Source organism: Pelodiscus sinensis, chromosome W, assembly GCF_052426305.1.
Source record: "Pelodiscus sinensis isolate ZL-2025 chromosome W, ASM5242630v1, whole genome shotgun sequence".
In the NCBI taxonomy this organism is placed as follows: domain Eukaryota; kingdom Metazoa; phylum Chordata; order Testudines; family Trionychidae; genus Pelodiscus; species Pelodiscus sinensis.
In genome coordinates, this window is record NC_143084.1 from 9,383,087 (window position 1) to 9,397,556 (window position 14,470).

At 55.2% G+C, this 14,470-nt stretch overlaps 1 protein-coding gene across 3 annotated transcripts in view; it reads left to right on the forward strand.

The window, feature by feature from the left end:
• Positions 1–14,470, forward strand: part of LOC102454141 (tyrosine-protein phosphatase non-receptor type 11-like) — a 125,040-nt gene that overhangs the window by 65,172 nt on the left and 45,398 nt on the right. For all 3 annotated transcript variants that reach the window (XM_075918572.2, XM_075918570.2, XM_075918571.2), the window contains 3 exons: positions 13,224–13,320; positions 13,783–13,862; positions 13,990–14,148. In XM_075918572.2, the coding sequence (XP_075774687.2) occupies positions 13,224–13,320; positions 13,783–13,862; positions 13,990–14,148 (336 nt within the window). The remainder of the gene's footprint in view (positions 1–13,223; positions 13,321–13,782; positions 13,863–13,989; positions 14,149–14,470) is intronic.

The window sequence follows — 14,470 nt, forward strand, 5'->3', positions numbered from 1 at the left end:
TCATCAAGTCCAGCCCCCTGCTCTAGGCAGGACCAATGCCAACTAAATCAACCCAGCCAGGGCTTTGTCAAGCCGAGACTTAAACACCTCTAGGGATGAAGACTCCACTACTTCCCTAGGCAACCCATTCCAGTGCTTCACCACCCTCCAAGTGAAATAGTTTTTCCTAATATCCAACCTGGACCTCTCCCACCACAACTTGAGACCATTGCTCCTTGTTCTGCCATCTGTCACTACTGAGAACAGCCTCTCTCCATCCTCTTTGGAACCTCCCTTCAGGAAGTTGAAGGCTGCTATCAAATCCCCCCTCACTCTTCTCTTCTGCAGACTAAACAGACCCAAGTCCCTCAGCCTCTCCTCATAAGTCATATGCTCCAGCCCCCTAATCATTTTGGTTGCCCTCCGCTGGACCCTCTCCAATGCGTCCACATCCTTTTTGTAGTGGGGGGCCCAGAACTGGACACGATACTCCAGATGCGGCCTCACCAAAGCCGAATAAAGGGGAATGATGACATCTCTGGATCTGCTGGCAATGCTGCTCTTAATGCAACCTAATATGCCATTAGCCTTCTTGGCTACAAGGGCACACTGTTGACTCATATCCAGCTTCTCATCCACTGTAACCCCCAGGTCCTTTTCTGCAGAACTACTACTTAACCGGTTGGGGTATGTCTACACTACAAAGTTAGTTCGAACTAACTTTCCTAGGCGCTACACTAGCGCTCCATTAGTTCGAATTTAAATCGAACTAACGGAGCGCTTAGTTCGAACTAGGTAATCCTCATTCCATGAGGATTAAGCCTAGTTCGAACTTGCTAGTTCGAATTAAGGGCTGTGTAGACCCTTAATTCGAACTAGTGGGAGGCTAGCCCTTCCCAGCTTGCCCTGGTGGCCACTCTGGCCAACACCAGGCAAACTCTACTGCCCCCCTCCCGGCCCCGGAGCCCTTAAAGGGCCACGGGCTGGCTACACAGTTTGTGCCAGTTGCAAGGCTGCCAGCACACCCTGCACCTGACACCCATGAGCCAGCCAGCCGAGGACACCCAGCCCTCCCCCTCTTCCCAGGACCAGCCTGGCGGCTCCCAGGAGCCTGCCCGGGGGCGCAAGAGGCGGGCGCCCGCATGGTCTAGTGCCGAGATCGTAGACCTCATCGAGGTTTGGGGGGAAGCCTCCAATGTCCACGATCTCTGCACTAGCCACAGCAACGCGGCAGTCTATGGCCGCATGGCTGCTAGCCTGGCCGCCAGGGGCCACCAGCGCAGCCGGGAGCAGGTGCGCTGGAAAATAAAGGACGTGCGGCAGTCCTACTCCCGGGCCTGCCTGCCAGGGGCTGACCCGGAGGCGTGCCCCCACTCTCTGGCTCTGGACCGCCTCCTGGGGCCTCATGCCGTCCCTGCCACCCGGGACGCGATAGACCCCGGAGCAGAGGGACCGCTCTAGGAGACGGAGGAGGAGGGCTCTGAGAGCCAGGAGCCTGCCAGCAGCCTGCCCAGGACCCCCGCGGCACCCCACAGAGCCGCTCGCCTGTGTCGTCCGAGGCCGGGGAGGCGTCCACCTGTGAGTACCATCATGCTCCCCTTATCTGTACGGGGGGCTGGGGCAAGAGGGAGCCCCGGGACCGTGCGCCTGGGCCTTGCCCACCATGGAGCAGCAGCTGGGGATCCTGTAGGGGCCCTGGCCTTGCAGAGGGGAGCTGGGTTTCACACACCTGGGCCCCTGGGGTAATTGACGGCTGGTCTTGTTTCACCACAGCCGCAGCACCTGGGCCTGCAGGGCACACCACCCCGCCTACAGCAGCTGTCCGTGCCCAGGCAAGCAGGAGAGCCAGGAATGAGGAGGAGTACCAAAGGCGGCACCTCCGGTTCCTGGAGCAACAGCTCCGTCTCCAGGACCACTGGGTCCAGGAGGACCTGAGGCTGCGCCGGAGGAGCTTGGAGGCCCTGCGAGGCCACCTCCAGAGCCTGCTGGACCACTTCCCAATTCCCCCTGCTCCCCCTGCTGCTCCCACTCCTGCTTCCTCCACACCCCCCCGTCCCTCCTGCCCCACCCTCCACAACCATTCCCCACCAACGCCCCCGGACCCGCAGTGTGGCGAGACGGGAGAGGCAGCCGGACTCCCACCCCTGAGCTTTCCTTTCCCTTCCCTCCCCTTCCTGCTCCCTCGTCCCAGGTTTTCCCCTCCCTTCCCCTCCACTCCCCCCCACCCCAGTTAGTTAAATAAAAAGACATTTTTGTTTGAAAAACAGGTGTCTTTGACAGTAGGTAGGGAGGGGAAGGGGGGTTGGGTGGAAGAAGGCCCTAGTGGGGCATGCAGGGAGAGTTCAGTCCTCCTCCTCCTCCACCAGGAAGCTCTCCCGCAGGGCTTCCCGGATCCGGACGGCCCCCCCGCTGGGCTTCCCGGGCGGCGGCGGTGCGGGGCTGACCGTAGTGTCCAGCCATGCGGTCAGCCTCAGCCATCCAGGCTGGCAGGAAAGCCTCCCCCTTTTGCTCACGTAAATTGTGGAGCACACAACATGCTGCCACGACGGGAGGGATGTTGTGCTCGGCCAGGTCCAGACGGGTGAGGAGGCATCGAAAGCGGGCTTTCAGTTGCCCGAAGGCCCCCTCCACCACGAGGCGGGCCCTGGTCAGCCTCACATTGAAGGCCTGGCGGGAGGGATTGAGGTGCCCCGTGTAGGGCTTCATGAGCCAGGGCTGCAGTGGGTAGGCGGCATCCCCCACCAGGCACACGGGCATGTCCACGTCCCCGACCCTGATGTGGCGGTCGGGGAAGAAGGTCCCGTCCTGCAGCCGCTGGCACACGGAGGAGTTGCGGTGCACCCGGGCGTCGTGTGCTTTGCTGGACCAGCCCACATTAATGTCCGTGAACTGTCCCCGGTGGTCACACACGGCCTGCAGGATCACGGAGAAGTACCCCTTGCAGTTGACGTACCGGGACGCCTGGTGTTCCGGGGCACGGATGGGGATGTGCGTCCCATCGATGGCCCCCCCGCAGTTGGGGAAGCCGAGGGCGCCGAATCCCCGGATGACGGCGTCCGGGTCGGCGAGGCGGACCACCCTGCGGAGCAGCACCCGGTTGATGGCCTTGACCATCTGCGGAGAGAGACACAGCAAAGCGCCAATCAGTGGGGCGCCCGGGTGGCTGGGAGCGTTCGTGCCCTGCCAGTGCCCCGCGCCCCACTCCCGGAAGCAACCCCCCTGGCAGCGTGTAATACGGCCGGGACAGACCGCCCCCTCCGGTGCGGGGCGCTTTCGCCTCCTCCCGCCCCCCCTTGGTCCCTGGGGCGGCCCATCCCCTCTTCGCAGCCCCCCTCCCCCCCGGCGCAGTGGCCGGCGAGTGCCATACCTGCATGAGCACCACTCTGACAGTGGATCTCCCCACGCCGAACTGGTTCCCGACGGATTGGTAGCTGTCCGGCGTGGAGAGCTTCCAGAGGGCGATGGCCACCCGCTTCTGGAGGGGGATGGCGGGCCTCATGCGAGTGTCCCTTCTGCGCAGAGCAGGGGCGAGCCACTCGCAGAGCTCCAGGAAGGTGTCCCTCCTCATCCTGAAGTTCTGGGTCCACTGTCGGTCTTCCCAGCGCTTCAGGATGCTGCGGTCCCACCAGTCGCTGCTGGTGTCCAGACGCCAGATGCGGCGGGGCACGCCGGTGCCGGGGGGCCACCACGGCTCCTCCACGGACCCCAGGGCGGCCAGGTGGAGAGGCAGGGGGCTGACGTGCACCAGGTGGTGCCAGGCAGCCTCGAGCCATTGGTGGCAGGCTTGCAGCAGCAAGTCCAGAAAGTGCACCAGAAGGTGTAGGGCGAGCTCTGGCTCCATGTTGCCACCTGCGGCAGCGTCCCCGAAGGGAAGCACCGACACAGACTGGCACAGAGACAAACGCTTTGCTGTCCCTCGGCGAGGTTGGCAAGCAAGCAGGAAAAGCTGAGAACCGGCTGTCCGGGGGGATCCCTTTAAGCACGAGCCTCAGATAGCCTCAGACAGCAGCCACACAAAGCAACTACTGACCTGATGCCCTGCCAGAACCGGTTTCAGCCGCCCTTAAATGGCCCCCTGCCTCCAATCAGTGTGGATGCGCTAGTTCGAATTAGCAAAACGCTAATTCAAACTAGTTTTTAGTTCTAGATGCGTTAGTTAATTCGAACTAAGTTAGTTCGAATTAGCGCTGTAGTGTAGACCTAGCCAGGGTCCCCAGCTTGTAACTATGCTTGGAATTCTTCCGTCTTAAGTGCAGGACTCTACACTTGTCCTTGTTGAACCCCATCAGATTTCTTGTGGCCCAATCCTCCAATTTGTCTAAGTCACTCTGGACCCTATCTCTGCCCTTAAGCGTATCTACCTCTCCCCCCAGCTTAGTGTCATCCGCAAACTTGCTGAGGGTGCAATCCATCCCCTCATCCAGATCATTAATAAAGACATTGAACAAAACCGGTTCTAGAACCGAACCTTGGGGCACTCCGCTAGAAACCGACTGCCATCCTGACATCGAGCCGTTGATCACTACCCGCTGGGCCCGGCCTTCTAGCCATCTTTCTAGCCATCTTACCGTCCATTTATCCAATCCACAATCCCTTAACTTGCTGGCAAGAATATTGTGGGAGACTGTATCAAAAGCCTTGCTAAAGTCAAGGTATATAACATCCATTGACTTCCCCATGTCCACCGAGCCAGTTACCTCATCATAGAAGCTAATCAGATTGGTCAGGCATGACTTGCCCTTTGTGAATCCATGCTGACTATTCCTAATCACTTTCCTCTCTTCCAAGTGCCTCAAAATGGATTCCTTAAGGATCCCTTCCATGATTTTTCCAGGAACCGAGGTAAGACTGACCGGCCTATAGTTCCCTGGATCAGCCTTCTTCCCTTTTTTGAAGATGGGCACTACATTTGCCTATTTCCAGTCATCCGGGATTTCTCCCGATCTCCACGACTTTTCAAAGATATTAGCCAAAGGCTCCGCAATGACATTTGCCAACTCCCTCAGTACCCTCGGATGCACTAAGTCCAGACCCATGGATTTATGTATGTTTAGCTTTTCTAAATAGTTCCTAACCTGTTCTTTACCCACCATGGGCTGTCCATCTTCATCCCATCTTGCGTCATTTGGCGCAGAAGTCCAGGAGCCGACCTTGTCCGTGAATACAGAGGCAAAGAAAGCATTGAGTACTTCAGCTTTCCCCACATCTGTCACTAGGTTACCTCCTTCATCCATTAGGGGCCGCACACCCTCTCTGATCACCTTCTTCTTGTTAACATGCCTGTAGAAACCTTTCTTGTTACCCTTCACATCCTTAGCCGCTCGCAGTTCCATTTGCGCTTTCGCATTCCTGATAACCCCCCGGCATTCTCGAGCTATACCTTTAAACTCCTCCCTGGTCATTTGTCCAAGTTTCCACTCTTTGTAAGCTTCCTTTTTGTGCTTAAGTTCACCAAGGATTTCCCCTGTAAGCCAGTCCGGTCTCCTACCATGTTTGCCTCTCTTGCTACACGTCAGGATGGTTTCTTTCTGTGCCTTCAATAAGGCTTCTTTAAAATACTGGCAGCTGTCCTGGACTCCTTTCCCCTTCATGTTAACATCCCAGGGGATTCTGCCCATCAGATCTCGAGGGAGTCAAAATCTGCTTTTTTGAAGTCCAAGGTGTGTATTTTACTACTCTCTTTTCTTCCTTTGGTCAGGATCCTGAAATCTACCATCTCATGATCACTGCTTCCCAGGTTGTCACCCACCTCCACTTCCCCTATTAGTTCCTCCCTGTTTGTGAGCAGAAGGTCAAGCTGCGCATGGCCCCTGGTCGGATCCTTCAGCACCTGTGTCAAGAAGTTATCCCCAACTTTCTCCAAAAACTTCCTGGATTGCCTGTGTACTGCCGTATAGGTTTCCCAGCAGATGTCAGGGTGATTAAAGTCCCCCACGAGAACCAGGGCCTGCGATCTGGAAGCTTCGCTCAGCTGTCCGAAGAAAGCCTCATCTACCTCATCCACCTGATTCGGTGGCCTGTAGCAAACACCAACCACAACATCAATGCTGTTGTTTGCTCCTTTAAACTTAACCCATAGACTCTCAACAGGTTTTTCTCCCTCTTTATACTGGAGTTCAGAGCAATCGTAGTGCTCTCTTGTGTATAGTGCAACTCCTCCTCCTTTTCTCCCCTGCCTGTTGTTCCTGAACAGTCTATACCCTTCCATGACAGTGCTCCAGTCATGCGAGTCATCCCACCAAGTCTCTGTTAACCCAATTAAATCATATTTCTTGGACTGGGCCAGGGCCTACAGTTCTTCGTGTTTGTTGCCCAGGCTTCTCGCATTAGTGTACAAACACTTCAGGTAACCAGTTGATCGTCCTATCTTCTCCATTCGAAACATGGGTCCTCCTTTTTTGCCCCTTCCTCTCTGCATTTCTTCCCGGTATCCGACTTTCCCACTCCCCTCAGGGTTTTGGTCACCGTCCCCCGACGAACCTAGTTTAAAGCCCTCCTCACTAGGTTTGCAAGCCTGCCCGCGAAGATGCTCCTTCCTCTCTTGGTTAGGTGTATCCCATCTCTTCCTAACAATCCTTGCGCCCGGAACAGTGTCCCATGGTCGAAGAAACCAAAGCCCTCTCTGACGCCATCTGCACAACCACGCATTTACGTCCTCAATTCGACGATCCCTGCCCAGTCCTTTCCCTTCAACAGGGAGGATGGAGGAGAATACCACTTGCGCTCCAAATTCTTGGATCCTTCTTCCCAGTGCTACATAATCCGCAGTAACACACTCAAGATCATTCTTGGCCGTATCATTAGTTCCCACGTGGAGAAGCAGGAAGGGGTAGCGATCCGAAGGTTTGATCAGCTTGGTAAGCCTCTCAGTGACATCCTGAATGCGAGCTCCCGGTAAGCAGCACACCTCTCGAGATTCCAGGTCCGGACAGCAGAGGGATGGCTCAGTCCCTCTTAGGAGGGAGTCCCCGACCACCACCATCCGTTGTTTCCTTTTGGGGGTGGTGGCCGTGTAACCCCCATCCGTAGGACTACGCATCCCGTGCCTTCCAGTAGATGGTGGTCCCTTCTGGTTTTTTCCTTGTGATGTCCCTTCCAGGGCTTTCAGCACTGCAGAGCCTGTGCAGAGAGCTTGAAAGCGATTGCTTACCTCTATAGCATCGGGGGATTCCCGTGCTGGCCTTTTTCCCCTTCTAGAAGTTACATGCTGCCAGTTCTCTTCTTGGTCACGTACTGCCCTTTCTGGCTCTTCTGCCTGCCGTGCTTGAAGGATTAAATGCTGCCTTCTATCGAGGAAATCTTCATCCTCTCTGATCAACCGTAGGGTCGACACTTGGGCCTCCAGTCCTCTAATTTTTTCTTCCAAAATGTCGACCAGATTGCACTTGGTGCAGATGAAATCCGTTCTTTCTTCCGGGAGGAAGACAAACATGGCACACGCTGTGCAGGTAACAACAGCAGACCCATCACCAACCATCGCTGCTGTCCTGGAAAAGGGATTTAAAAAGAAAGGCAAGAAAACCTCCTGCCCTTCCCAACTCCCTCTCAAAACTCCTTGTTAGCACTCACCTGTTCGCAAGCTCCTTGGTCGCTTGCCCACTGCCTTATAAAGCCCCTCCCCCTACCAAGGCTCAGCCAATCAGCAGAGGTTTCTAGAATTCAAACTCAAGAGTCCTGTATCAGCTTCTCCTTCACCTGGAGAACTCCCTCTCAAAACTCCCTGTTAGCACTCACCTGTACCTCTCCCGGTTCCATCTGGCACGAGCCCACTCCTCCACCATCCGGCCGGCCCCATCCACGGACCACCATCTGGTGGCCATGAAAGCCTATGACTTGGGAGAGGCTGGGGCCGGCCTATTGGCACTTTAATAATAGCCTGCTGGAGGACGTGGGCTTCGTGGCGTCCTTCTGGGAGTTCTGGCAGGGGCAGCGGCTCTCCTTTCCCTCGGCGCAGCGATGGTGGGATGTGGGGAAGGTGCGTGTCCGGCTCTTCTGCCGCAACTACTCCCGGGGCGCCAGCCGGCGGAGGGATGCGGCGATAGAGCAGCTGGAACGGGAGGTCTTGAAGCTTGAGGGGCACCTGGCGTCCGCCCCCGAGGATCCACCCCTCCGCGAGGCGTACAGGGAGAAGCGGGAGGAGCTCCGGGCCCTGGAAAATAACAGGGCCCGGGGCGCTTTTGTTCGATCTCGCATCCAGCTCCTTCGGGAGATGGATCGCGGCTCCCGCTTCTTCTATGCCCTGGAGAAAAGGAGGGGGGTGAAAAAGCACGTCACCTGCCTTTTGGCGGAGGACTGCACCCCCCTCACGGATCCGGCGGAGATGCGTGGAAGGGCCAGGGCCTTCTACACCAGTTTGTTCTCCCCGGATTTGACCGAAGCCAACGCCTGCAAGGCACTCTGGACCGAGCTCTCGACGGTCGGCGCGGGCGACCGAGACCGGCTAGAGCTACCTGTCACTCTGGCCGAGCTCTCGGAAGCCCTCCGTCTCATGCCCAACAATAAAACCCCGGTCATGGACGGGCTGACCGTGGAGTTCTACCGCGTGTTGTGGGACGTCCTCGGCCCAGACCTTGTCACCGTCTAGGCCAAGTCCTTGGAGAGCAGGGTCCTCCCTCTGTCATGCAGGCGAGCGGTGCTCGCCCTATTGCCGAAGAAGGGGGACCTCCGCAACCTACGGAATTGGCATCCCGTCTCGCTCCTCAGCACGGACTACAAGGTCGTAGCAAAAGCCATCTCGCCGCAACTGTGGTCCGTGCTGGCGGACATCATCCATCCCGACCAGACCTACACCGTCCTGGGCCGTAGCGTTTTTGATAACCTGTATTTGGTCCGGGATCTCTTGGAGCTCGGGTGTAGGGACGGCTTGTCATTCGCCCTCCTGTCCCTGGACCAGGAGAAGGCGTTCGACAGGATGGACCACGGGTATCTCCTGGGCACCCTGCAGGCCTTCGGCTTCGGGCCCCGGTTTGTGGGTTTTCTCCGGGTGCTGTACGCCCTCGCGGAGTGTCTGGTCAGGCTCAACTGGACCCTGACCGAGCCAGTCAGCTTCGGGCGGGGTGTACGTGAGGGGTGTCCGCTGTCGGGCCAGCTGTACGCTCTGGCGATCGAGCCCTTCCTCTGTCTCCTCTGTAGGAGGTTGACGGGGTTGGTGCTTCGGGAGCCGGAGCTGTGGCTGGTCCTGTTGGCGTACGCCGATGATGTGCTCCTTCTGGTCCAGGACCCGGGCGACTTGGCGCGGGTGGAGGCCTGTCAAGCTGTCTACTCGGAAGCCTCCTCCGCCCGGGTCGATTGGGTCAAGAGTTCTGGCCTGGTGGTCGGGGATGGGCCATCAGGTGGAGCGCGGGTCCGCTGCTGTCAGCCGACGGTCAGGGCAGTGTGTGTGGGTATGTCTCCTAAGTCTTTAACTGCTAAGACACGAAGTCTCGTCGCAGCGGGCAGCCCAGAAGGCTGAAAGGAGCCCCGAGTGTTTAACGTCCGTGACTTTACTGCTAGGACCAAGGTCCCGTCGCAGAGGGTAGCCAAACAGGCTAACAGACGCCCCAGTGTGTAGGAAGAGCTTATTACACCTTAGATTTTAACTGCTAGAACACAAAAGTTCCTTCGCAGCGGGCAGCCTGGGAAAGGCTGGAAAGGTGCCCCAACGGATCTTGTCACCTGGGAGTGACACAGATCCAAACGCCCAAGCTCTCCCTATGTCTGTCCCTTTATGACCGGCTGAAGTTCTTTTAAATTGTGCTTGGTTCTATTACAGCAACTGAAGGAGTCAGGTTAAAACTTAAACAGTTACAGGTTTATTAAAGAAACTTATAAATCATATGGTTACAATGGCTATTGCTCTATTTCTTAATTATTAGCAAAATATAGATATCTGAAAATGGTTACAGGAAAAAGATAAAGATAGAAAATAATGGTACCAAGTGACAGCTTAATCTTTAAAGAGCTCTAACACTATGTATATATACTTAAACAAAGGACCACATCCAGGTACAATTTTTACCCCCTTCTGTGCCTCTCGACTCCAGCGTGTCAGGCCAGGGCCGGTCTCTCAATTCCTCGGAAAGACGAATACGAGGTGGGCGTCCCCTCTGGAACCTCGGGAGGTCAAACACCAAACCCGACCAGCAGATAGATGGTAGATTGACACACAAAGCAAATGTGCTGCTGGGCTCATCTTTATACCCCTGGGGGCCCGTATTCTCTTTCTTATCTTCAGAGGCCAAATTTTACTGGTCCATTTTGTGGTGCCAGTTCTTACAAGCAGGTTACAAGTTAATTTACACTTGTAAGAGAGGAAGATAACTAAATTAGGACTGCCGGATGTTCTTGTTGGGCGGGAGATTCCTTCCCCCGTGGACGGGTATGTGTTCGTATCAATATGGGTTTCAGTCAAGGGCACGATGTACAGCCTCTTGGTCAACAATTAGTTCGACCACCCTCCTATCTCTGCTTACAGTTGGTCACGGTCACTGAGCCAGCATATCTAAACCTCCTGCTCCAAGGTTTTCAAAGAATATGCTGTTTTCCAGCTCTTATGTGCCCTGCATGGTTTTAAGCAGACAAAGATGGATGTTAAAATGGGGCTTTATGTCTGGCTACAGATGCTCTATCTGGGCGTGTATTTATCCGCCATGCATCCTTCTCCGCTGGAGAACTGGCAAGGTTTGGAGGTCAGGGTGGGTGAGCGGTTGCTTTGGTGGGCAGGACTGCTCCCGTGTCTCTCCCTTCGAGGGAGGGCGCTGGTGCTAAATCAGCTGGTCCTGCCCATGCTATGACACCAGCTCAGCACCCTGCGCCTGGCCCCGGAGGCCCTGGCCAAGCTCCAGAGGGCAGCTTTGGAGTTCTTTTGGCCAGGACTGCACTGGGTCTCTGCAGGGGTTCTGTCTCTCCCTCTGGAGGAGGGGGGCCAGGGCCTGGTCTGTGTGCGCAGCCAGGTCCAGACCTTCCGCCTCCAGGCCCTGCAGAGACTCCTCTTCAGTGCAGGTAGTCCGGCATGGGGCACCTTGGCGTGCGCTTTCCTCCGCCGCCTCCGAGGGCTCCGATACGACCGGCAGCTCTTTTTTATCCACCCGAGGGGTCTTCCGCGAGACCTCTCAGAGCTGCCGGAATTCTACCAGGACCTCCTCCAGACCTGGAAGCTGTTCTTAGCAACCAGGTCCTTTGTGGCCTCCGAGGGAGCAGACCTCCTCGTGGAGCCCCTGCTCCACAATCCAGCCTTGTGTGTGCAGGTGGTGGAGTCTCCCTCGGTGCGCCAGAGGCTGATCCTGGCAGAATCCACCATGGTCGGAGGCCTCGTGGACTACGACGGGGGGACTGGGTGGATCCCCGAGCACTTGCTCAGCGCATGGGGCTCTCCACCCCCCGAACCCCCCTGCGCCTACTCCAGGAGGTGAAGGCGGCCTTGCCGCGGCCCGCTCTCGACTTCCTGAAGCGGTCCATGCAAAAGGGTACACCCCGCCCCTCCCTTCCTGCAAATCTTCCATCCCTCTTCATTGGGCCCCTGTTCTGTGCCCCCTCCCCATCCTTGGACACCCAGCAGGCTTTTAGAAACCACCTTCCCATGGTTTCAAATAGGCCCCACTACACTGCCCGTGACAGTCGTTGGAGCTCCCTTCTCGCTTGCCTGGAAGCGTGATCTCAGCGGTATTTGAAGCGTTCTAAGTAGTTAGCACCTAGTTAAACGTTTTGTTCTTGTCCAAGTTACTGTCTGTTAAGTACCGGTTAGATAAGTTGTTCCGGTTGGGGCTCTCCTGTTGTTTTCCTTTCCTTTCCTGCCCGGCCCATGGAGCATGCCAGGGTCTCACGGTTTTAAGCCCTGCGCTGACTGTTCCAAGCCTATGCCCTGTGGTGACCTGCACAATTTGTGCCTGAAGTGCTTGGGCGAGGCCCATGTCCCAGCTAACTGTAGAATCTGCCGCAGTTTTAAGCCCAGGACTTGCACTTGAAGATACTCCTGATGGAGTCGGCGCTTTGCCCAGCACTGTCTTTGGACTTGGCACCAGAGTCCTGCAACGCACTACCTTTGGTGCGGGAGTCACCAGGGTCTTCGAGGGCCTCATCAGTGTCGAGGTGCCTTACGATGCAGCACCACTCACAGTTGCTGGTGCAGTGCAAGAAGAGGAGAGTTAGAGAGTGGCAGGTCCCCACCCCATCATGCGCCCGAGGTGTGCCCCCAGTCGGGGCACCCTGTCGTGCCCGCACCGGCTGCGAGATCGGCTACTCCTGGGTCAGTGCAGCCAGTCGAGCGCGATCAAAAGCCACGGTGCAGAGCAAGAGCTGGTTCAGGTTGAACGGCCTTCTCCTCCGGATATGTTTGAGGCGGCACGGGAACTGATCAAGTTGATGTCTGACTCGCCCTCTCCTCCTCCGGGGTGCTAGGATCAGTCTTGGGCCTGGGCCTCGTCATTGGCACCGGATCCAGGTAGGCCCACACCGCCCTCGGCACTGGCGCCCCATACGGTGCAGCGTTCCCCGGCTCTCATGTCAGCGCTGGCACCGACAGGCCCCTCGGCACCGGTGGCTTCACTCTCTCAGGAGTCCAGAGAGAGCTCGGCATCGAGCACGGTCATCCTGGCGGCCCAGTCAGTGGCACCGGAGTGTTTCATGGCCCCTCCGTCAGTGCGGCACCGGGGCGAGCTGGCCTCCACGGTTTGGTACACGGAGAGGCACTGTTCCCTAGGCCTGCTCTCTGCCTTGTCGTCGTTGGAGTCCGACGTAGAGTCAGTACCATCGAGGGCGTCCATCTCTCGTTCCCACTCTCGGCACTGCTCAAGTTCCCAGCGCCGATCCGGGTCTCCGCATCGTTCTCACTCCTGGCATGGTGAGCACCACAACAGTGTCTCGGGCCTCTCACAAACATGGCCTCCGCAGTGGCAGCATACGGACCAGTGGCCGTTTTGGACCCCCTCGGCGTACCACCAGGCGCAGGGGAGCATTCCTTCGACAGCGGGATCCTCATGTTTGGGGATCTGGGCCCCACCTTTACCCCTTCATGTTTGGGGATCTGGGCCCCACCTTTACCCCTACAAAACCTTTGTCTTCAAAGCTGTCAGATTATTTCTTGTAACTGCTGTTTTGAATTTCCTAATTCAGTGTGTTTAACTCTTTGAACCAACCTTATTAATGATGTCTAGTCTGATAGTCAAATGTTAGATTTTTCTCTAGAGCCACTGCTGTGTGTGATCTGTCTCATTACCAATGCGGTGCATGTTTAGGTAAAACCAGTTGTTTATGCTTTTTTCATCTAGACTTTACAGCAGCAAGAGTGCAAACTTCTATATAGTCGTAAAGAGGGTCAACGGCAAGAAAGTAAAAACAAAAATAGATACAAAAACATTTTGCCTTGTAAGTAGTAGTCACCTTTTCTTCTTTTTTCACTGTTAACATTGGGCTGGTACTGGTGTATCCTTTCACTGGGAAGCTAATCATTATTGGTTAGTAGTACAGTGCTTTACACACCCACAAGCTCAACAAGTGCTGAGTGATCAGCACTAATGGTCAGTATATTTAAAGAGGATTAATTTGTGCTGGAGTGGTGCAGGGCAGAATAATTTATCTCATTCAAATGAATTACAAATATGAAGCACTGACTAAATAAGAGAAGACAGACAACTTGATGTTTGATTTTGAAATTTCTGAAGAAATTAAATTGTGCTAGAGAGCTATTAGAAATGGTAAATTGTTGAGTACATGCAAAACTTGGCCTTCATGTCGTTCATTTGGTATTAAGGAAACAATCACAAGTTGGCCAGATAGCAGCCAGAGAATGCAGGAGTTTAACATGCTGTTTACGTATCCTTCCTCTAGTTGATCATACCAGAGTTGTTCTACATGACGGAGATGCAAATGAACCAGTTTCAGACTATATCAATGCTAATATTATTATGGTAAGCGTGTTATTGTCTACTTCAATTACCACTGGCACAAAGCATGCTTGTAATTGCACCCCTCCTAAAACAAATTAAAGTATTCTTTACAGTCACATCATTAATTGATATTTGTTTTCATCTCTAGCCTGAATCTGAAACTAAGTGCAACAATTCAAAGCCAAAAAAAAGTTACGTTGCTACTCAAGGCTGCCTGCAGAACACAGTGAATGACTTCTGGAGAATGGTATTCCAGGAGAACTCTCGCGTTATCGTTATGACAACAAAAGAAGTCGAAAGAGGAAAGGTAAAATGGAACTTCAGGCGGGTCCCAGTAAAATTCATTAAGTTTTAACACAAGTTAAAGACTAACCGGTCTTCAGTCACATTGACTTACAAACTTAAAGATGGTGACCTGGTGCAGTTGTGACTCCCATTGGAGGCCCGAGCCCTGACCTGCAAGGTTCAAAATGCCTTCTCCTCTCGCTGATAGTAATAGGAATCAAGGGCACACTCATCTCACAGGTCAGGCTCTTAGGGTGTGTCTAGACTGCATCTCTCTGCCGACAGATGCAGATTAGGCACATCAAAATTGCTAATGAAGCGGGGATTTAAATATCCCACGCTTC